Source organism: Sebastes umbrosus, chromosome 15 (assembly GCF_015220745.1).
Source record: "Sebastes umbrosus isolate fSebUmb1 chromosome 15, fSebUmb1.pri, whole genome shotgun sequence".
Lineage (NCBI taxonomy): Eukaryota > Metazoa > Chordata > Actinopteri > Perciformes > Sebastidae > Sebastes > Sebastes umbrosus.
Window position 1 is genome coordinate 5008096 of NC_051283.1, and position 24920 is coordinate 5033015.

General features: G+C 41.2%; 1 protein-coding gene across 1 annotated transcript; it reads right to left on the reverse strand.

The window, feature by feature from the left end:
- Positions 1 to 290: 290 nt before the first annotated feature.
- LOC119503527 (NACHT, LRR and PYD domains-containing protein 14-like) lies at positions 291 to 22707 on the reverse strand. Its single transcript, XM_037795368.1, has 10 exons — positions 22291 to 22707; positions 20247 to 20338; positions 17856 to 18054; positions 11514 to 13276; positions 8832 to 9008; positions 6890 to 7063; positions 3809 to 3967; positions 3125 to 3298; positions 2082 to 2255; positions 291 to 680 (listed from the first exon to the last, which is right to left on the reverse strand). Exons 1-10 carry the CDS (start codon positions 22411 to 22413, stop codon positions 668 to 670), a joined length of 3048 nt encoding a protein of 1015 aa, XP_037651296.1. The 5' UTR covers positions 22414 to 22707; the 3' UTR covers positions 291 to 667.
- Between the last annotated feature and the right edge of the window lie 2213 nt (positions 22708 to 24920).

Consider the following 24920-nt stretch of genomic DNA (forward strand, 5'->3'; position numbering starts at 1 on the left):
GCCAGTTACTTTCACTATTTTCTGTACAGTTTAAAATGTAAGGCAGTTTATGACACGGTGTGCAGGGCAGTGTTAGTCTAAAAATAGTTTAAGTATGGTTATCTGTGTGTAGAAAATAAAACAAAACCTTTTTACTGTGGAATTACTTCGACCAAAATTTGAAAGTTCGGATTTCAATATATAAGGAACACACACACCTAGAAAAAATAGAAATAATAATAATGGACCCGCTCTTTAAATAGCAGGCACCTCCATTGCACTTTCATTATGCTAGACCCGCTGGTTGAAGCGGCTCTGTACCCTCTGCACCATCCCACGAAGGTGTGGAGGGCGCTCTTCCTGAGGGCTTGGTTTTAATAGGGTAACTTTATTAACTTCCACTGTTATTTAGAAATATGTGTAAATAAACAGCAAAACTCCATCGTTCCACAGAGTGGAGCTGCAACACAAAGCAAAGCAGAAAGATCTATTTAAATGTGTTAATCTACAGTTATGTTGTCATAAACTGAACTATTCTGCAGAGGCATTTTGGGTTCAGAATATATGAATGAATAAAAAAAAGAGTTAATAAGATCCAGGTCCAGGTGGTGAACCTCTGTGGATCATCAGGACACGGCTGATCCTCTCAACACATCCACTTTTCTGATCACTCAGACTCTGACAGAGATCACTCCTTCCAGCTGATGAGAGAAGAAGAGAACAGAAGTCATGAATCAGTGTTTACAGAGACTCCCTTCATCAGCTGTCAGTCAGTGATGCAGCACACAGTTCATTTATAAAACTATCATTGGCAGAACCAACCTCCATATCTCCACTCACTACTCAATATCACCAACAGTAACTGCAATTTATGCTCTAGCAAATTCATCAGTATGGTCGTTCCTAAAGTCTGCACCTCCTTTGGTCGTCACTCATTCCAGTTTGCTGCTCCTAGTGACTGGAACAAGTTACAAAAGACACTAAAACTCCACACCCTCATCCCGTTACCCTCCTTTAATAACTCATTACAAGAGATAGTTTCTGATCACTGCACCTGCTTCTGAATTTGCCTCTCTGGAACACAGCACATATATATATACTATATATATATATATATATATATATATATTTCTATTGTTGTATATACTGTATATATTGTGATGTTTTAATTTTGTCTAATGATTTATTGCACTTATCGTACTTATGTTCTATGATCTAATATCTTGTATCAGCCTTCTGTTGCTGCCTCTTGAACCAGGTCGTCATTGTAAATGAGAATTGGTTCTCAGTTGACTTATCTGGTTAAATAAAGGTAAAATCAAAATAGAAATAAATCATCCAGTATAAAGAGCAGCAGGGACTTCAGTCTGTGTAGCGTAGCCGGCTTCCTTTCAGCTCTCATGTTAACGTATTGGAGTGAACACACTGAGCTCAGCACTCACAGACCTGCAGAGACTTTGGGCATCAAGTCTGTAGATTTCACTGAAGTACACAGTGGAAATAAACTGCTGAGAGTCCTGAACGCATCATTACTGCAGAATCAGAGAGATATTCACTGCTCACTTTAATGATGGATTTACTGCTGTTAGGGTTCAAAGGTATTAGAAAACAGGGTCTCAGTGACATTTGAATTACAAATGATTACTGGACTTCAGCAGAGGTTCTGGTCTGTATAAAGACCACGTCATGGTTACTAAATGTAACGATGGTTCTATGAAATAAGAGCCAGTGATTTGAGGCTTCAGTCAGACTGATCTCAGAGCTGTGACAAAGATGAACTGATCATTGAGAGAACAAACACTTTCTGATCAGATCTGATGGTACGACAGTTTGATGGATGAGGACCACTGTCTCTATACATGTTGTGATGCTGTTAGCTGTAATCCAGCTTCATTTCCTGGAGACATGAACACAACAACAACAACATCTTCTTAACATCAACTCTAACACATGATCACAACAAGCTTCTGGCTGATCTGATTGGCTGACTGTTCTCTCTCTCTCTCTCTGTGTCACCGTTCTCCTCTCACAGCTCAACTGAGGAAACACATCACAACAATACTGCTGAAACCAGCATGGACCGACTCCGACCCTCTACTGACCTCAGAGTCTCCAGTCTACAGTTTGGACTCTTCACAAGATCAGACAGCAGCTTCACATCTGAATCCTGCAGCTGGTTGTCATCCAGATCCAGGTCTCTCAGATGGGAGGGGTTGGACTTCAGAGCTGAGGCCAGAGAAGCACAGCTGATCTCTGACAACCTGCAGCCCTCCAAGCTGAATAAAGAATAAATGATGTAAGTTTAGAAGACAACGTTCCTGCTTGAAATCATTCAATGTTTAATAATGTATTCAGAGCTGAAGAAGGTTTAGAACGTAGAAGTTTAGAAAATGTAAACTCCAAACACCTGAAGCCAACAGGATGCAGGTTAAAAACTGTAAAATACAAAAAGTGAAACAGAGCTCTCATTAATATGAATGACAACGTGCTGCTACTTCAATAAAGACGTAGTGACTTCACCTCTTAAACTCTGACAGCTCCACCAGTGGATCCATCTATACTAACTCATGTTGTGCAGCCAAACACAAATAAAAACCCACAGGAACTGATTCAAGATTCAACTTGAGATCTCAAAGTTTCCAAATATGTCAAATATGTCTGGAAGGATTTTAGGGAAATGTGAACAAAAGATATATAAAATAAGACATCAACAATATATATTTTAGGAATAGTGGAGTCATAAAATCAAAGCATCTTCAGTTTAACCTTTTCAGTCAGTATGAGCATCATATAGCTTCATACAATTTACATAAAAAACAATACTGAATATATTTGTTATTGTCTGATAGCTGAAATAGAGATTCACTTTTTCTTCATATTTATGTATTTTTTTTAATAATCATTTCTTTAAAAAAAAAAAAACATGATGAAAGTCAGGTGTCGTGATATATTAAGGTTTTAAATATGTAGCTCAACATTAATCTGCCACAGTCAATGGACTAAACCACTGAAGAAGAAAATGGACTTTAGCATTAAGATACTCAGTGTGGATCAGTATAATATCAGCCTTATGTCTGCAGATTAGTGTCACCACAACTTTCACATCATATTAATCTCAGTACAGAAGTAAAGAATGGTGTCTGACCTCAGAGACTCCAGTCTACAGTGTGGACTCTCCAGAAAACCACACAGAAGCTTCACTCCTGAATCCTGCAGCTCATTTCCACTCAGATACAGCTCTCTCAGATGGGAGGGGTTGGACTTCAGAGCTGAGACCAGAGAAGCACAGCTGATCTCTGACAACCTGCAGTCCCACAATCTGAATAAAGAATAAATGATGTAGATAAAAATCACTTTATAATCCAATCAAATGTGTTCAGGTTTTAAATGTGTAGCTCAACAGTACTATGTCCTAATCAATGAGCTTTTCCCTAAAATGAGTAGAGTGACTTTGTCATTGTGTTATTGTGGATCATCATAATGTCAGCCTTCTACAGACATCATCCAAATGTCACCATAACATTCATACACCTATTCATGTCAACACACATCAATAACATGCTGCTGATCTCTGTCAGGTCTGGAATTAAAGGATCAATACTATAGTGATCCTTTAAACAGCTGCATTTGGTGTGTGTGCGTGTGTGTGTGTTCAGAATGATCAATATCAATGATCAGACATTATTTGACAAAACACATTTAAATTAACAGAAAGCAGAGAAATATTTCTACTTCATGAAGTAAGTTATGTTATGTTTGTACATAAATTAGGTTCAATTGTTAATTAAACCTATACGATCTATAATAGTAACAGAGTCAGTGAACTGACCCCAGAATCTCCAGTCCACAGTGTGGACTCTCCAGAATACCACACAGGAGCTTCACTCCTGAATCCTGCAGCTCGTTTCCACTCAGCTCCAGGTTTCTCAGATGGAAGGGGTTGGACTTCAGAGCTGAGACCAGAGAAGCACAGCTGATCTCTGACAACCTGCAGCCCCACAAGCTGAATAAAGAATAAATGGTGTAAGTTTAGAAGACAACGTTCCTGCTTGAAATCATTCAATGTTTAATAATGTGTTCAGAGCTGAAGAAGGTTTAGAACGTAGAAGTTTAGAAAATGTAAACTCCAAACACCTGAAGCCAACAGGATTCAAGATTCAAGATTCAAGATTTTGATTTGCCACATACTCATACAGGATGTGCAGTGAAATGCAAAGTGGCAGTGCTCACAAGATTGTGCAAAACAACATCAACTACACAAATAATTTTAAAATGTGATAAAAATTGTAGGGACAATGGCATTATTTACAATGAGAGGGGTCTATATACAATATGGAATATAAATATAAGTGTGTGAATATAATAATATTGAGTGTGTGTGTATTCTCTGGATGTGGCCGCCCTATGTGTGTGTGTGAACGTGTGTGGATAAGAGGGGCAGCGTGTGGCGCTGGATGCAGGTTAAAAACTGTAAAATACAAAAAGTGAAACAGAGCTCTCATTAATATGAATGACAACGTGCTGCTACTTCAATAAAGACGCAGTGACTTCACCTCTTAAACTCTGACAGCTCCACCAGTGGATCCATCTATACTAACTCATGTTGTGCAGCCAAACACAAATAAAAACCCACAGAAACTGATTCAAGATTCAACTCAAGATCTCAAAGTTTCAAAATATGTCAAATATGTCAGGATGGATTTTGGGGGAAAGGGAAGAAAATCAGGCAACAAAACAAATCAGCAAAAAGTACACTTGCTACTTACACAACGTGGACGCTGGGCATGAAAATGACAACTTCGTCGGTCTGAAACTGTGCTTTGCGTCACTTTGCGCTGGGTGTAAGATAGGGCCCTCAGTGTGGATCAGTATAATATCAGCCTTATGTCTGCAGTTTAGTGTCACCACAACTTTCACATCATATTAATCTCAGTACAGAAGTAAAGAATGGTGGCTAATAACCCAAGTAAACTGTGGGATACTATGAAGAAAATCACCAATATGGCTCCATCTCATAAAAATCTCAGCACCCCCAACGATCTGCAAAAAGCAAGGGAGCTAAATGACTTTTACCTGAGATTTGAAACAAGGGACTTTTCTTCTGAATGTAGAGATGTTTCTGACTCAATCTCTGTCTCTGAGCAGGACGCCAGGTTGGTGATGGAACCTCATAAGATAAAATCACTTTTTAAACAACTCTGTACTAAGAAGGCCACAGGGCCAGATGGGATATCTGCTTTTCTTCTTAAAACATGTGCAGAGGAGCTAACAACAGCATGGTGCCCCATCTTCCAAAAATCTGTGGACTCTCACACCATCCCCTCCCTCTGGAAGAAATCAATAATCACACCGGTCCCTAAAAAAACGTGCCCAAAGGTCAGCAATGACTTCAGGCCGGTGGCTATGACATCCATTGTCATGAAGTGTTTTGAGAGGATTATGGTGACACTGCTCAGGAAGGAGGTGGAGGTGCATTTAGATCCTTTTCAGTTTGCCTATAAGCGAGGCCGCAGCACAGATGATGCTATTAAATGTATCACTCATTTGGTAAGTAAACATCTTGAGGATCCAAAAGCTTATGCACGTGTGTTGTTTGTTGACTTTAGGTCCGCCTTCAACACCGTGCAGCCGCACTTGCTCATGGGAAAGATGAGGGAGATGAGTGTAAATCCTTTCACCTTAAAATGGTACCTCTCCTTTCTGACAGACTGAACGCAGCAGGTCAGGGTCAACAGCGCCCTCTCTGACCCACCCAGGTCCATCAGCACTGGTGCCCCTCAGGGTTGTGTTAGCTCCCCAGTCCTCTTTACATTATACACAAATGACTATAAGCGATCCCATCCTGAGAACTTTATTATTAAGTTCTCTGATGACACAGCCATACTCAGCCTGCTACACAGGGATAGCAGCCCACTGGACGATTTCTCTGAAATAGAGGAATTTGTGCAGTGGTGTGACAACAACCATCTTGAGTTGAATGTGAGGAAGACAGAGGAGATGGTGTTTGACCCAAAGATGGTGGGTGACCTCAGGCCTGTGGTTATTAAAAATACACCTATCACACAGGTCTGTTCATACAGGTATTTAGGGGTCCACATCGACAACACTCTCAGCTGGAAGCTACATGTTGGAAACCTCTGCTCCAAACTTCAACAGCGGATGTACTTCTTACGCAGACTCAGGTTCTATGGAGTGTAGCAGAAGATCATGTTGCTTTTCTACCGGGCTGTCTTGGAAAGTATTGTAAGATATGGCATCACGGTCTGGTACGGTAACCTGACTGTGCAGTTGAGGTCACAGATTTCTCGCCTGGTGCAGACTGCCATGAAGATTATGGGGTTCAAAAACCACCCTACCCTCCAGATGCTTTATGAGCAGTCTGTCATCAGACAGGCACAGAAAATTGTGTCAGACCCAACTCACATCTTACACCAGGAGTACCAACTTTTACCTTCTGGCAGGAGATATAGAGGATCCCACGGTGCAGATTGAACCGTTACAAACATTCATTCCTGCCGATGTCTATTAAACTCCTCAACAACTTGTAACATCAGGCTATCATAATGACAGTGCAATATGTTAAATAGGGACAGTGCAATATGTTGCATATGTGTAATATTGGACTATTTTCTGTGCAATATGGGCAACACGGTAGATGGTGCAGTGCACTACCGGTGCAATACCTGCCATGGTGTGTGTGATAGTGTGTGTGATAGTATGTGCCATTATGTACATGGACTTTGTATGTGTTGAAACATCTGTTTCTGTGAAACTGTTTCCCTGTCTGATGTGGAATTGTTTATTATTGTTGTTGATGCTGTTTTAATTTAGTGCTTGTAACTGCAGTTGGACGGAGTCCAGGAAAAATTTCCCCACGGGGACAATAAAAGTATATCTTATCTTATCTTACCTCAGAGTCTCCAGTCTACAGTGTGGACTCTCCAGAAAACCACTCAAGAGCTTCCCTCCTGAATCCTGCAGCTCGTTGTCATCCAGATTCAGGTGTCTCAGATGGGAGGGGTTGGACTTCAGAGCTGAGACCAGAGAAGCACAGCTGATCTCTGACAACCTGCAGTCCATCAATCTGAATAAAGAATAAATGATGTAAGTTTAGAAGACAACGTTCCTGCTTGAAATCATTCAATGTTTAATAATGTAATTCATTTAATAAACCGGACGTAGTCACACGTGTATACTTCCTCTAACTTCTCCAAGGTGGTCTCTAGCTCTCCCGTCAGTTCCGTTCTCTTTATACATCCATGGTCAGCTCCATCGGGGCCGTTTGAATGCATTTAACATAAATGTCAGTATATGGGTGCTCTACAGTTGTATCGTCGGCCCATTTGACCACGGAGATGAGAGACGGCCGGCTCGACCGCATGTTACCGCAATACGATAACGTTTCCTGTCCGTGACAGAGTTAGCATGCAGCTTTATCCATGATGTCTAGCTCTGCTTTCCCTGCAATGTTTGAAACCCAAAGTGTTTCCATACTTTACTGGATGTGTAGTGTTTACCACTTTGGATTTAAAATGGGAGGGTGCAGGTCGAATCCACGCTGACCCTCCAACGTTTAATACTTTCTCGTTTCAGCTCGCGGTGGCCAGCTGGTTTGTTTTGGTTGGAACGGATATGACGTCACGTCACTCAGATTACAACAATAAAAGCGGTAACTTCCTTCTACCTCCACATAGACTCAAATGGAGCATATATATCCATTCTGGCATTAAAAAATCAATGTTGCCCAAAGTTACAGACTGTTTAGTACCAAATTTTGGTACTTTTCCTGGCTTTAAAGGCTAAATTACAGTAAAGTGATGTAATTTTCTGAACTTACCAGACTGTTCTAGCTGTTCTATTATTTGTCATTTACACTTTGTCTTGAGATCCACCATACTGATGATTATTTATCAAAAGTCTCATTGCATAAATATTTTGAGAAAGCACCAATGGTCAATCCTACAATATCAATATCGAAGTATTTGGTAAACAATATTGTGATATTTGATTTTCTCAAAGTCACCCTGCCCTAATTCATCTAACTCAGACTGCTGAAGCCTCCGATTAGTTTAAGATCAACTTTCCAGGTCATTTTACACAGAACAAGACTGTGGATTTTGTCCTCATCTGATAACACTCAGGTTATACGGGGATTGCTTCACAGACAGAAGGAATGATGACATACATCAATAACTCTTTGAATGTACATATGAACATGTGAGTATTGTATTCAGATAAACTTGAAAAGAATATGAACCTGCAAAGAGGTGTCTGATGCAGAATATTTATTTGGTTGTTGTTGCAATCTAAATGTCTGGATTCAAATAATTAGACAATGCTGACATGAAAACAGAGCACAGTTAGATCTGCTGTCAAAAAGAATGCGGGAAATAACTCAGAACCAGAGAAACCTCTAATTTCATGGTGTCATTCATAATCATCACTTACTTGCCTTTAAGTTGGTGCAATACGTGTTTGTTGAAGAGTGCTGCACCTTTAGACATGTTCAAATAGAGTGCTACAGAAATGAGTCCTAAAACCCAGAAATGAGTCAGCATTTTAGCACTTCCTGTTCCCTCGTCTGGAAGTCAGTGGGTTTTTTGAATATGTTTTTAGTTAGATGCCTGAAATAAGGTCTGTGGTTAAAGGTCCAGTGTGTAGGATCTGGCGGTATCTAGCAATGAGGTGAGGAGATTGCAACCAACTGAAGCCTCTCCTGTGTGCCAAGCGTGTTGGAGAGCTACGGTGGCCGACGCAAAAACAAGAATGTCCCTCTCTAGAGCCATCTGGAGCAGAGCCAGTGCAGAGAGAGTGTGTGTACAAACTACATAAGTTACAGTCAGTGAACTGACCTCAGAGTCTCCAGTCTACAGTTTGGACTCTCGAGTCCAGCAGACAGCAGCTTCACTCCTGAATCCTGCATGTTGTGGTTGTCACTCAGGTCCAGCTCTCTCAGATGGGAGGGGTTAGACTTCAGAGCTGAGGCCACAACTTCACAGTGAGTATCCGAGAGTCCACATTTAGAAAGTCTGTCATGACACACAAATTACAAAATATGTTATTATGAAAGAGGACAGTTTATATTTACTTCATGCATTTGATGACTAAACAGTTTGATATATACTTCTTTGATTAACATTTGCTCCTCACATCAGTGGTTCATTTAATCTTATCTCACTGTTTGACATGAAACAATAATTCTCATCACTCTCTCTCTAACCTGCAGACTTTTAATATTTGTTTTTCTTTAATCTTGCAGATGGAGAGAGAGAAAATGTAGTTACATTGAGGCTTCCCTAATGTCCAATCTGTCAGTGTGATCTGATCCCAGGTCTGTCTCCACAAAGTTAGCATGAGGCCTTCTTGATTAGAAAAGCATTTTCAAAACTCAGTGAATATGTAATAATAATACAGTTGAGGAAGTTGACCTCTCTTTGCTGCTACCTGCTGCTGTCAGGTTCACGTCCATAAATGGGAAAATTCAGTGACTACTGCTAAACAGTAGAGAGATTAAACAAATCACGTAATAATATTAGACCTGTTCATAATTAAACATTCATATAACTAGATATTTTGATGACTGCATGGCGTTTTGTCATTTACACTCATTTCTGAGCATCAAACATATTCAGCTCACAAACACAATTAACGAACCAATAAGGTTTCATTATTTTCAACATAATGTCATCAGAAAGATGTTATCAGTGTATCAGCATTAAAAACATAACATTGATCTTTGATGTGTATAAGATCTCTTAAATAGTCTGAATTCTAGCATTCTGCTGTTATATATTCATCAGACCGCTGTTATTAGTGGAAGCTGTGTATTTCCTGCTACTACTCTTCTCTACACCAACAAGAGAGAGAAACACCTGAGTTTCTTTCTGTGAGTAACAGAATAAAAGGAAAGACTTCAAATCAAGATTATGGAACACAAATTGAATTCATCAGTAATAAAATGCACCATTGCTCGATTCAACACACTCAGGAGTTTTACAACGGCAATCTTTGTCTCGTATAACCAGTAGTTTACGGTGGCTGATGAAAGAGTTGGGTAGATTTTCGGTTTTGCCGGTCTGGTCCGGTGTACAAGCTTAAACCGGTTTGATTTTATGCTAACCGGCAGAACCGACATTTGTCATTATGACAGAATTAAATCAAATTAAAAAAGTAGCCTACATCAACAACCTGTGCGAGATGAGACGTGGCAAAGAGATGAGCCCAAAAACACAGGAGGTAACGTGTAATGTTGTGCCGCTTCTTCTTCTTTAGTGTTTATTGGCGGTTGGCAAACCAGCTTAGAGGTGCATTACTTCCACCAAGTGGACTGAAGTCGCTCCACTCTCATTCATGGGCTCTCTCCGGTGTGACACCTAGTGGTAAAATTCGGTACACCAGTCTGGTCCGGTGTTTGGATAGATAGATAGATAGATAGATAGATAGATAGATAGATAGATAGATAGATAGATAGATAGATAGTAACCTTATTGATCCCAAGGGAAATTGAAGTTGGCTTAATATCAAACCGGTTTGAAATATTTGACCCTGGCTCAACCCAAGCTAATGCTAATGTTAAAACTTTAGATTGATGTTGTTGTGCAACTGACGTTACTGAATCAGTTCACTGACTTGATATCTCCACTTGTGCTACCAAATCACTTTTACAGAATAATACATCCAGGGTCTGTGTGTGTTTTGATAGTTTGTTTATCTAACTATAAAGCTTTTTGTCTGTTTGTCCTTCGCATATCTTGAGAACCGCTCATCCAGTCGACTTCACACTTGGTGGGTGTATTGCTGGAAGCACAATGTCGAGTGTGAAGTTATTTGTACGGGCGGTCCTCAAGAAAGCTGCAAGCAGCAACACCATAAGCCAAGCATTCGGCCCGTTCTGAACAGACATGCTCTGAACGGACACTGCACTGTCTGGATTAAATTAGAAGAAGCAGAAACGAGAAATTGACTCGCACCCCCGCCTCATCCTCCCCGCTGCCGGGAGGCTGTTTTGCCGGGAGTAGAGTGTACTGCCGCTCCAGAAGACGTACCCCCAGTTAGCAGTTAGCTCAAATTCAGCCAGTGCAAACCCCAGCACCAGGGCTCTGATCCCAGGACCGCCCCAACTCCCCTCCGGACCAGCAAACGTTCTGTTGCTGCCATTACACCGGTTAAACCCAGCGCTCCATCAGCCAGCTGATCTTTTGTTTTTTAAAATTTGTTTTACCAGGTTCACATGTCGCCTCAATCACCCAAAAAGATAAATAAGAAAAAATTTAACAAATATTAGAAATAAATAAAATAAATGTGTTCATTAACTTGACAGCTAGAATCACAACCTACTGAAACATTTTTTTCACTCAACATTTGAAACAGCTCAAGAACATCTCTGACAAATTACAACTGACATATTTATGTAATAAACACGTGGAACACTTATAAGAATATTATATTTTAAGAATGATTTTATAGTGTGTATATTTGAAGAACTAAACTACTAATCTACACTGATCTATAAAGTTAATCACATCTGGACTTACTGAGCTTTTCTGCAGTTCCTCACAGCTGGAATCAGTCTCTGTCGTCCCGCGTCTGTTGTGTTGTACTTCTTCAGGTCCAACTCATCCAGAACCTCCTCTGACATCTGCAGCATGTAGGCCAGAGCTGAGCAGTGGATCTCAGAGAGTTTCCTCTCTGATCTGTTCTCTGACTTCAGGAACTCTTGGATCTCCTGATGTACCGACTGGTCGTTCATCTCCGTCAGACAGTGGAAGATGTTGATACTTCTGTCAGGAGAGATATGATCTCTGTTCATCGCCTTCAGGTTGTTGATGATTCTCTGGATGATTTCTGGACTGTTTTCTGTCTGACCCAGCAGGCCTCCTAAGAGTTTGTGGTTGGACTTCAGAGAGAGGCCATGAAGGAAGCGAACAAACAGGTCCAGGTGGCCATTTTTACTTTCAAGGGATTTCTCCATGGCTCTATTCAGGAGTGAATGAAGATAATTTTCTCCCAGGAAGGCTTCCAGTACCTCTGTGTTGCTGTTTGTGGAACAGTGGAACTTGTAGACTGCAGCCAGAAACTCCTGAACGCTCAGATGAACAAAGCAGTAGACTGTTTTCTGGAAGATCACACACTCTCTTTTGAAGATCTCTGTACAAACTCCTGAGTACACCGAGGCCTCTGTGACATCCAGACCACACCGCTCCAGGTCTTCTTGGTAGAACATGACGTTTCCTTTCATCAGATGTTCAAACGCCAGCCTCCCCAGCTTCAGAAGAACTTCCCTGTCAGCCTCCGTCAGCTCCTGTGGACTCGTCTCGTGTCCCTCACCATACTTCTGCTTCTTCCTCTTTGTCTGAACCACCAGGAAGTGTGAGTACAGGTCAGTCAGGGTCTTGGGCAGCTCTCCTCTCTGGTCTGTAGTCAACATGTGGCCCAGAACTGTAGCAGTGATCCAGCAGAAGACTGGGATTAGACACATGATGTGGAGGCTCCTGGATGTCTTGATGTGTGAGATGATTCTGCTGGACAGCTCTTCATCACTGAATCTCCTCCTGAAGTACTCCTCCTTCTGGGCGTCCGTGAAGCCTCGTACTTCTGTTACCCTGTCAACACATGCAGGAGGGATCTGATTGGCTGCTGCAGGTCGGGAAGTTATCCAGACGAGAGCTGAGGGAAGCAGAGTCCCCTTGATGAGGTTTGTCAACAGCACGTTGACTGATGACTTCTGGGTGACATCAGACACAACCTTCTTGTTGTGGAAATCCAGTGAAAGTCTGCTTTCATCCAGGCCGTCAAAGATGAACAGAACTTTACAGACAGCGAGCTTCTCTGCTGTGACCTTCTGTAATGTTGGATGGAAAATATGGAGCAGCATGAGAAGACTGTACTGCTCATCTCTGATCAAGTTCAGCTCCCTGAACGAAAGCAGAACCACCAGACTGACATCTTGGTTTTCCCAGCCCTCTGCCCAGTCCAGAGTGAACTTCTGCACTGAGAAGGTTTTTCCAACGCCAGCGACACCGTTCGTCAGAACGACTCTGATGTGTTCCTGTTGGTCAGGTAAGGCTTTAAAGATGTCGTGGCACTTGATTGGAGTGTCATGGAGGGTCTTCATCTTGGAAGCTGTCTCAAGCTGCATCACCTCATGTTGGGTATTAACCTCTTCACTCTGTCCCTCTGTGATGTAGAGCTCAGTGTAGATCCTGTTGAGGAGGGTTCCACTTCCTGTTTCATCAGTTCCTTCAGTCACACATTCACATCTCCTCCTCAGACTGCTCTTATGTTCATCTACAACCTCCTGCAGAAACCTGTCTGCTGAAAGAAGGAAAAAACTTTGAGACAAAATAAAGAAAATTTGACAATCTGCTTATTATTTTCATTGCCAATATGAAAGTGATCAATATAAAGTTATATATAAAGCATTTTAATTAGTCAAATGCTCAATGTGCAGCTGTAAGTCGAAAAAGATTTTGGGCACCCTGGACCCCCAAAAGGCTCAACTAGACCACACTGTCAACCATCATACCAAATTTGAAGTTCCTAAGTTAAATAGTTTCCGAGTTCTGCTCCGGAAACGAAAGTGTGACATGCGAACGGACGGATGGAAGGACGGATGGACGGACACGCGGAGCACTATATACCCCCGACTATGTTGTCGCAGGGGTATAGTAATAATAATGCAGAATATGTTCATGTCTCGTTTTGTAGACCTGTTTTAATAACAAAAGCCGGGTTTCCACCAACATTTTCTGGGACTTTTTAGTCCTACTACTTTTAAGGAACTAAAAGGTTCCTTCAGCCCACTGTTGTCTGCGTTTCCACTACTGTCTAAAGACCTGTGAAGATTCAGCAAATTAGTCCGCTGACGTATGAAAAAGCAACATGACGTGACGAGGGTTGTTGGTGGTCGCAGCAGTAAACACACTCTGCAGCCTGCAGTTCAGTGTGTCCACCCGTTTCATCAAAAAAACATGCTGGAAAAAAATAAACGTTACTAAGAGCGTCCTTCTCCACAGTAAATCATGTTGAGTATTTGAGGGTGTTTTATTTCTGCTTTAGAACGTTAACGCTGTCTAACAATCAGAAAATAACATTTCTTTCTCTCATTCACAACACCGTCACGCTACGTCTCTCTGTCTCTCTTCTACTGATCGCCCTCTCGCTTGAGCTGTCTCTTTTTTTCTCTGTCTTTTTGGCTGGACCGCAGAGGGCCAGCCATGCAACCGCAAAAGTCTGTCATTGAGTGAGTGATGAAGTTACACGATTGGTCGGCCGAGTGTCGGAGTTTCCTCATTGGCCGCTGTTCTTTCATTAGGAAAAGGCGGGAACAGTCCTTTATGCACATGGAAGCGTCCAGCGTGACGCGTCGGCTCACAAAACTGTCAAGCTGTCAAACTAGGCGATCTAGTTCTAAAATAAAACGAGATTCAGCAGAGGCATAGCCTATACCTCGATTAAAATGTTTTCAGAAGTAGATTTTGGTGGATTGTTGAGGCAGAATAACAGAAATTTTACGAGCAGGCCTCCATCTTGTTTCCTGTTTGAAACGGCAAGCAGAAAACCAGGAACCAATCAGCTGCATTCCACGTCACCGCTTGCCCCATAGACATGTCATAAATACATAGACGCCACATTGACCTTTGGATCGTACGTCAACGTTGGTGTATGTATACGTCACAGTGAGATGTAGTTGTTTCAATCACTTGATCCAGTATTGTACGTTTATTTATTATTATGGGTTATATCATGTGTACATATATTTCCTATATTGTTTTTTATTGACATGTTTGCCAGTTTTATTATTGCATGGGTTTTTATATTTCGTATCAGGTTTTACTGAGTTGTTTGTAATTGGACTATGGATCAAGTTGATGAACTGACGAGCAACAGCTGCGACAAACTGCTTCACACACCCCTGACAGCTCCGGATTGGCAGACAGAGACGCTGTGCTTCTTTTAAGTTGATTGTGGACAGGTGTGCAGGGGTTGGACAAAGGGAGGGAATCGGCTAGACACGAGGAAGATGAGGACGTGGAGCTCAACACACGAGTTAGGAGTGTGGGACGGAGGCAGCTTCACCGGTACGTTTTTCCGCAAGAACACGGGCCGACAGAGTGAAAGGGTGGCCAGAACAAGGTACCAGAAGAACTGTTGCGGGACGAGTCAGACGGAAGTGAAGAGAATTGGTTCAACGCCGACTGTACGATAAGTAAAGGAAAGTGAACCAAGCATCTACCCTGGTGTGTGCGTGTGAGCTGCTGTTTTGTGTGCGCCGGCCACTGAGGTTTCTCTTTCTCTCCGTAGCGTCAACGACGGACGAGGGTCCAGCAGAGCTGCAGGGCCAGTACAGAGGAGCCGACGGCCTCAGGACCCCCCTTCCCCCAATGATAAACTGAGACTTAAGCACTCCCCTTTCTTTGAACTGTCTATTACCCGCTGTGCCATTGGACTTTAACACCCCCATTTTAAGGACATTTATTGTAGTTTTATCTCTCGCCACTGTTTTATCTGATCTTATTTATCTGTTTTATTGTGATAGTTTTATCAGTTTAAATAAATCTTTTAAACTGTTTATGTTGCTTTGTGTCCTTCTTAACAGTGGAAACACCTTTCATTGCTGGTATCTAAATAAGAACCTCACACTTTTGTGACATACAGTATATAATGTATGTCTATGGCTTGAACAGCCAGTTGAGTGAAGCAGCGCATCCCCTAGTGTCCTCGCAGGACCTGGACATGGAGCCTGTTAAAAGGTTCTTAGTTCTGGGGGAAGTTCCTGCGGTCGAAACGTGGCTAAAGAACTGCAAATCTCGCTGACAAATACACTGCATTTCCTATAGCTGCTTCACAATAAAAGCATCCCACAGGTTTGCCGGTGGTAAACTGTTATGTGAAGCAGCAACAACAGGAAATGTTTGTTTACATCAGCAGTAAGTTAACACAGCTCTGATATGAATCAAGCAGTAAACAGTAAAATAAGCAAAAAGGAGTACTAGGAGGGAAAGTAAATTCCAAACCACAGAGATTCAGTTAGAAGCTACAAAAGTACCCTAACCCTAACAGGGGAGAGGCTTCAGTTGGTTGCAATCTCCTCACCTCAACGCTAGATACCACCAGATCCTACACACTGGACCTTTAAACCTGCAGTAGGCAGAATGTTTTGTCATCAGTGGGCAATAATTCCATAATAACCTTTCAGCATATTGTAATTCAAGTGTTCCGAGAGATAACTAGACTTCTGCACCTCCTCATGGCTCTGTTTTCAGGCTTTAAAAAAATGTAGCCCGTGACGTGAAACTTTGGCCAATCACAGGTCATTTGAGAGAGAGAGCGTTCCTATTGGCTGTTCATTCAACGGATGTAACTATCAATCACTTGTGAAACTAGGCAGCTCTGATCAAATATGAATTAATATTCTGTTACTGTAATGTCTATTTCTCTCCTCAAATGTTTTCACAAACATCTTGTTTGTACTGTTTAGCTGTAAAATGAGAAAGTTTGGTCCGGCTGGTGGGCGGTGCTTGGTATTTCCTCAACTGATCTCAACATGGCAGCCGGGTCACAAACTTTCTCATTTTACAGCTAAACAGTACACTACAACTTCAACCATTTGTTTTTGGTTTTTGGTTTCTGAATCAAAAAACAAAAAACAAATAAAAAATGGTCAATTTTTGTTTTTTGCTACTTCCTTTTATCATTATTCATTTTTGATTGAAGAACGAACCAAAGTCAGAAGTCACGTGTTTTTTTGGTTTTAGGTCACCGGGTCACTCTATAAAGGTGTAACATTATTTAAGCACAGGATCGGGATAATGGTAGAAGATAAATAGGCTAAATAAATACATACATAGCTACATAAATAGATCTTTTTTTGTTCTGTTTTTTTCATTATCAAATGAATGTCTTTTATCCAAAAAGTGTGTGATACATTACAAGGAGGGTCTCTACAGATGTTTTACAGAACTCTCACTTGATTGACACTTTTCTCTCTCACACCCTCACTATGTGCTGTTTCTTTATGTCGGCAGGTACGAAGCACTATCTGGCTACTCCTTTCAACACACCTGACACTTCCACCTGATCACTTGCACTCCTCTAGGTAGGCTGTAGCCTGGTAGTTGTAGTTCTGTTTTCACCCAGTAGAGTGTACCATAGGACTAGTAGCCTATTTCATGCTCCCAAAAAAAACCAAAAACCGCCCGTGTTTGATTTGTTTTTCGTTTTTTGATTGAGAAACCAAAAACGAAAAAACGTCCGTTTTCAAAAATTCAAAAGTCAAAATGACTTTCTGTCTCTCGGTGCTTCCCCTCGGGTCGTCTCTTTCCATGAGACCTTTTTTTAGCTTTAACAAAATGATCTCTCATAATATGAGGCAAAAACGCGTCTTTGCCCAGTGTGTTGCCTATTTCTTCCCAAATATTTAATGACATGTGACTGTCCCTGTGTTCTCTCAATGAACAGTTGTAGAGATGTCTGTATAGGTGAAGCTGCTTGGCCAGGTTTTGCAGCTCCAGAGAGATTTTATTTTTTTTTTGCACCAAAAATGGCTCTTTTGATAGTTAAGGTTGCTGACCCCTGGGTTAATGCCAAGACAAAGGGTGCTATCATGGAACCAAAGGGTTCAGATTTTCTCTCAAAGGAGAGCACAGGACAGGTGATTCAGAGCACATATGAATGCTGGAGCGGAAAAAAACATGCAGTTAAATTTCAGGTAGAAATAAAATGTAATGATATTTATAATGATTAATGGTCGGGCTGTATGACACAACACACGTCAGTGTATTAAAACAACAAATAGTGTTTTCAGACATGGAGACGTCATCAGACAGATACTTACTTTGTACAGAGCTGGTCTGACTGGCTGTCTGCAGTCCAGCTCTTGTTCTGGATCTTTGTCCACACTGGGGACAGGAGGAGTCTCCTGATGAAGCAGACTGGTCCCAGTATGAGGTGCTGCACTGTCTGCAGAAACTGTGTCCACAGCTGGTACAGCTGATAGAGACTGGATCCTTGAGGACATCCTGACACAAAGCGCAGCAGGACAGCAGCTCCTCCACAGAAACATCACTCCTCTTCCTGTGAAGACATGTCTTTATAACTAAAATGATTTGTTGATTGGCCGACACTGTCTCAAAGCTCAGATGGTCACAGGGAACAGTTAAAGTTCTTTCATAAACACTAATTAGCTGAATTTCCTATCTGGCTGTCTTATTAACTTCTTAACAATCTGACGGCCACTATTCTGTATTTCAGAGGCTGTAGCAGGCTCAGTTTTCAAGATACTGGTAACATATGAAACTAGAAAAAACCTAAAGAATCCATTGTTATCAACCATGTCATGCTAGCTTGTCGGGAAGAACGCTCTGACCTGAAGATATGTGAATGAAAATGGGTTCTATGGGTACCCACGAGTCTCCCCTTTACAGAAATGCCCACTTTATGATAATCAAATGCAGTTTTGGGCATGACACAGCATCACTACCTCCTCTGATATACTACGTCACGATGGAGTCTAATCACCAAAGACTTTGCACTATTCAACTTATCATGCACCATGTAATAAATGATTGTTCATTCGATATGGAGTCTCTCCTGATTGAATTATATACATCCTTATAGTCAGTGTATTAAAATTACACACAGTAACTTAGGTGGCGGTCGGCGTGCTCCCAGTAAGGAGAAGCAGTCACACAATAACACAAACAAACTAACCGATGGATGCAGCGGTAGACCAGCAACTCCTGTGTTCTGAGAGGTAAAATCACTGTTTTTGTGAATGGAGTCTGGTGGCTTTTAATAGAGTGATAAAACGGTTTCAGTCCCGCATCAGACAGGGCTGTCTGATGGCGAGGTAAAGCTCCCCTCCACAGCTGCTTTACCTCGCCATCAGACAGCTTTTTCTGACGGGGAACTGAGGCCATTATATCGCTCTCTTCAAAGCCACCAGACTCCATTCACAAAAGCAGTAATTTTAGGTCCCAGAACACAGGACTATACACTCACCGGCCACTTTATTAGGCACACCTGTTCAATTGCTTGTTAACACAAATAGCTAATCAGCCAATCACATGGCAGTAACTCAATGCATTTAGGCATCTAGACGAGGTGAAGACGACTTGCTGAAGTTCAAACCGAGCATCAGAATGGGAAAGAAAGGGGATTTAAGTGACTTTGAACGTGGCATGGTTGTTGGTGCCAGATGGGCTGGTCTGAGTATTTCAAAAACTGCTGATCTACTGGGATTTTCACGCACAACCATCTCTAGGGTTAACAGAGAAAGGTCCGAAAAAGAGAAAAAATATCCAGTGAGTGGCAGTTGTGTGGACGGAAATGCCTCGTTGATGTCAGAGGTCAGAGGAGAATGGGCAGAGTGGTTGGAGATGATAGAAAGGCAACAGTAACTCAAATAACCACTCGTTACAACCAAGGTATGCAGAATACCATCTCTGAACGCACAACACGTCCAACCTTCAAGCAGATGGGCTACAGCAGCAGAAGACCACCGGTACTAGCACCGGACACTTTATTAGGTACACCTTGTACCTAATAAAGTGGCCGGTGAGTGTATATACAACCCCACTTCAAAAAAGCTGTCATAACAGCTGATTTTTAGGAGAAATCAAACCAACACAGGATTTTGAGGACAAATATGAGAAAATGAATTACACATTTGAAGCACATTCTTTCAGAATTTGAATAGTTGTAAATCTTTACAGTGATTTCAACATTTGGGCAAAAATATTAATATTTTCTTGAAGTGTAAATTGTGAAATGGAGTTCTCAAGTGTTTTGTTACAGAAATACAATCAGTAGTTTGTGGCTATAAAACCCAGACTAAGATCCATCTTAGTTTGAAACAGTATCTGGACTAATAGTTCTGCATCAGGAATATAAATCTTTTAGCAGAACATTTTGTCTTCATCCTCAATGTATCATCATCCACCAGGTCAGCTTACAGTAAAAACAGTCTCTTACTTTGTGTCTGAAGGTCCAGGTTCATTACTGAAGTGTAGAGGAATATCTTTAGATATTGCTAAACCAAGCCCCCAGGACGAGCGTCGGGATTCGAAGCAAATTTTTCGTATTCGATAAAAGGAGCGTTTCAGACAGAGGGTGAATCCAGGTATATTCAGGCAGACGGTATGAAAAATAATGTAGCATTGTCAGGGTAAACATAGGGTGGTTCCCTGAACGTTTAACCAGCACAATATATTTGCGAGGTCCTGCCAGCAAGCTGTTTGTGACTGAGGAGATAGATGGACTGGTACCAAGGGAACATGTCAGAGTCTTCATGTTCTTCGTAGGTCTCGCGCTGAAAAGCCACTAGTGTGTCCGTGTGTGGAGGAGGAGCTGAGCCTTGCTCTCGATGAAACACCAACACAGAGAGCAGAGGACAGAAGCAGCGTGTAAAGGATACCAAAACATAGTAGCATAGTTTGTTTTCCGTTCAGTTGGCTCAGACGCTGTGAAAAAAACACTTATAATGGCAGGGAAAACCCTGATTTTTGTTAATTGTATCCACTTTTTGGCAAATTCCACGATATTCCACATTTTACAGTTGATTCCATTTGTATTATCAAATTCAACTCACAGACCCCTACAGAACTCCTTATTCATTTTTACAAACCAACCAGAGGAGTAAACAGGAAGTTATAGAGACTGACAGGTAACTCTCTGATTGTCATCCTGCATCATCAGGTCCCATGTGGGGAAATCAAATTCTGTCACTGACAGAAGTTTATGCAGCACTTTAATGCTTCTGATGTGTATATTTGTGTCCTTTGATTAATAAATACTACTAATAATCATTATTAGTATTATTAGACTGCAAATCGGCCACATGTTATGATGAATAATAGTAGAGACAGGACTGTACTAAAGCCCCTTTGCACGCTTTCAGATGATTGGTGCGAATGCATAGTGCAAACGTCAGGGAGCACACTGACACGTGCATGAGGCATATTACTGTGGGATCACTGTTACACACTTTTTAATGGAGTTCATGAACTGACAAAGTACACAGAGTCAGATACAAGCACAGCAGTTTTAACAGCTGCCGTGCTTTTATACATGACCTTAAATACAGATCAATAAGATCACTTCCTGCATATATTTCACCATCAGCAGATGGATTTATTAGTAGTTTAGCTTTTGAAATTATGCTAAAATCACATCTCTGCCGGTAGTTGGTTTGCTTGCTTTCACACCAGAAACAAACCGCACCAGAGTTCGCTTGGAAGCAGACCGAGATCAAACTTTTAAGGTGGACCAGAGTTCGGTTGTTTGGTTTTCACCAGAGTTTGAATGAGCTTTCACATCAGCCCAAACAAACTGTACTAACCGGGTAAACAGACCTGAGTTTGTTTTACCCAAACAGAATGGGTTATGAGTGAAAGCAACCTTAGCGACCTGTTTCGCTAACAAGGGAGTAAATAGAGAGAGAGAAAAAAAAGCACAACAAACCGTAATCTGCTCACAGGAGCAGTTGATGATGATTTTCTTCTTTAGTTGGTCATATATCACAGCTAGTTAGCAATACAACCCAAAGTTCTACCAAAGTTCAGTATCACTTTAACTGTGATTAGAAGTTACTGGTGACCCAGACCTTTGTCCAGCGATATCTCTGTCAATTTGACCGCTAGGGGCCAGATTCGCAGTGCCCTGATATCTATATATTTTCATAACATATAAACCTACATCTGTGCCAAATGTGCTTCTTCTATAGCAAAATGCACAATTGTTACAAATATTTCAGTTTAGCTGCCCCGCTACCACCCTGCCTCAGTCTACAGTCTCCATCCTTCTGCTCTGTTATTCATTTACAGGAAACCTTTGACCTTTGAGTTTATCTATGAGGGCGTGTGTGTGTTACTCACACAGATCAGCTTTTTAACACGGTGTGTTTATGAGAATCTCTTTTGGCTTGAACAGGTTGAATTAAAATGAGTTTTGGTCAAATGTCAAAGATCTCATTTTCATGTTTAAATCAATTTGGTTAAAAACTAATGTGATTTTTCTGTAATATTTCTATTTTTTGTTTTCAGACTTATATGACTAAGATTCTTTTCAACATCTGAAAGAAAAAACTATTGTCTGTTGCATAATACAAAAACTGCAACTGAGTTGCAACTCTTTTTCATAATCCAAACATAGATGGTAGCCAGAGATGACACATCTTCTTGCTCAATCAGTACAACATGAAGCTGCATTTTGAGGAATATAAATCTTTTAGCAGAACATTTTGTCTTCATCCTCAATGCATTATTTTCCACCAGGTCATCTTATAGTAAAAACAGTCTCTTACTTTGACTCTGAGGGTCCAGGTTCATTACTGAAGTCCACAGGTTGATCTTTGGACCAGTCACTCTTCATAGACAGACAGCCAGAGACTAGAGACTCTGCTCTGTCCTCCTCTTCCTCCACACCATCACTCATCTTCTGATCTGAAGTCAGTCTGAGAGGTGAAAGAGGAACACTGACTGTGAGCTCCGAACATTTAACGGAAACAAGTTTGTGCAAGAGTCACAGGCAAGACTGAGAGAACAGGAAGTAACACACACACACACACACACACACACACGCACACACACAGTATACAGTATAATAAAACCATCCAGCATTCACCTGGTCAATGCTCTTTAAATATCTGCTTGTTTTCTTGGGTTACAGCAGGTTTAATGAGGATTATTCAGCCAGTCATGACTTTGTGTTCACAGAAGAATCAAACTGTTGAGTTCATTCTAACATTTCTCTCCTCTACAGTCCACAGGGAGAAAACTGACTCAGACACTTTGACAGTGAAATAATAAAATGTGCATTAACACTCACCCTGCTTCAGTCTTCCGTCTTCATCATTCTGCTCTGTTCACTCAAAATGGAGTTACTGAACACTTTAAGAGTCAGGCTTCTCTTCCTGTTCATGTTCTGCTGAGTGTTGCTCCTCCCCTCTCCATTTACAGGAAGTCACGTGAGTTTATCTGACTGTGTGTGTTTTCTTTACACATAAAACTGTATTGTATGTTGTATGTTAATTGTAACTTCCTTTTTCATTTACAGTATCTAAACTCAGTCCAACTGAAATTTGAATTCTTTCTCATCTTTGTGAGAAAATAAAAATTCTACCATATAAACCAGGGGTTCTCAGCCTTCTGTAACTTGAGGCCCACGTCTGAATGTTAAAATAATTCTGAGGACCACTTTCCCAAATAAATGACAAACTTGGCTATAAATATGTGTTATGCCACCGTCAGGTGTAATGACCCACATAAATATTCATCTTACCCTCACCCATCACTGCCTGTCATTATGAATCCAAACTATTCAGGGTCATATTTCCTCACCACATACTTTAGAGCTTTTACTGGTGCAGGGTTGTCTCCAACATCACTTTGCGTTTCAAAAAATGTTCCATTTTGTGACACTGCATCCCAGACATATACGTCTGTAAAGGGGAGGCTCGTGGGTCCCCATAGAACCCATTTACATTCACATATCTTGAGGTCAGAGGTCAAGGGAGCTCTTTGAAAATCACCATGACAGTTTTTCCTCGCCAAAATTTAGCGTAACTTTGAAGTGTTATTTAGCCTTCTTCCCGAAAAGCTAGCATGGCATGGTTGGGACCAATGGATTCCTTACGAGTTTTAGTTTCATATCATTCCAGTATCCTTCCTCTAGCTTTAAAACCCGCCCGCTACAACCTCTGAACAACAGAATAGCGGCCGTCGGATTTTGAAGAGGTTAATTTAACCATTTGTCAGTACCTCCGCGACCCACTAGGTGGTGCTCTGAGGCCCACCAGTGGGCCCCGGCCCAGTGGTTGAGAATACCTGGTTTAATCTATTCCTTACCATATTTCTCTGTTTTTGGTTTTAGTAAGGTGATTTAAAAAACACACCACACCACTTTCCCATCATGACCTGCCGGAGATGCTTGGCTCACATGATCGTAACGTGATAGGCCAGAGGTCGGATCAGTTCCATTGAGGCTCCGTCTTTGGTATCCTGGACTTCAGTTGTGAATCTGAATCTGACCAAGCCAGATTGAGCAACCAGATTTATTTTTTTACTAGACTTGAATTTTTATATCTGAATTAAACTTATTTAATTTAAGAAATTCAATTATAGTTTTTGAATATATATAATACCAGGAACACTGACCATAAATAGTCCCAAATATATATTCACCAAAACTCACAGCGTACTTTTGAGAGTAAACTGTCACAGCCTCTGTGAGCTGTATATCAGGCCTCTGCTCATGCAGGACATATAGAGACCTCTAGTGTCTGTTTCATGTTGTTACACCCAAATGAGCCAGGAACCTTATTATTCCCAGATATCCACACACACACACATACCCACACCCAAAAATGTCCTCATTTTTCCGAGCTTTTTCCTGATATTGAAGGTGTGTTATCATAGAACTGTCCTCATTTGTCAGGAAAATAAGTGCACACACACACACACACACACACACTGTGTGAACAGGAAGAGAACCCTCAAAGTGAAAGTGTTCAGTGACTCCATTTTGAGTGAACGGAGCAGAAGGATGAAGGATGAAGACAGAAGACTGAAGCAGGGTGAGTGTTAATCCAACATTTAATTATTTCACTGTCAAAGTGTCTGAGTCAGTTTCCTCCCTGTGGACTGTAGAGGAGAGAAATGTTAGAATGAACTCAACAGTTTGATTCTTCTGTGAACACAAAGTTATGACTGGCTGAATAATAATAATAATGATAATAATTTTCCAGAGCGTCAGTACTGAGCAGTTTATAAACCATTCAGAAGCTGAATGCACACAATATCATCCAAGGGTTTTTTATAGATTTAATTGGGGTCAATGGACCACTAGTATTTATTTAGCCAACAAATTTAATGATCCATTTTGTCCTATTTGTTCTCATATTGCTTCCTGCATGAAGCCCATTGTGCATCGCCAGAGGCTTC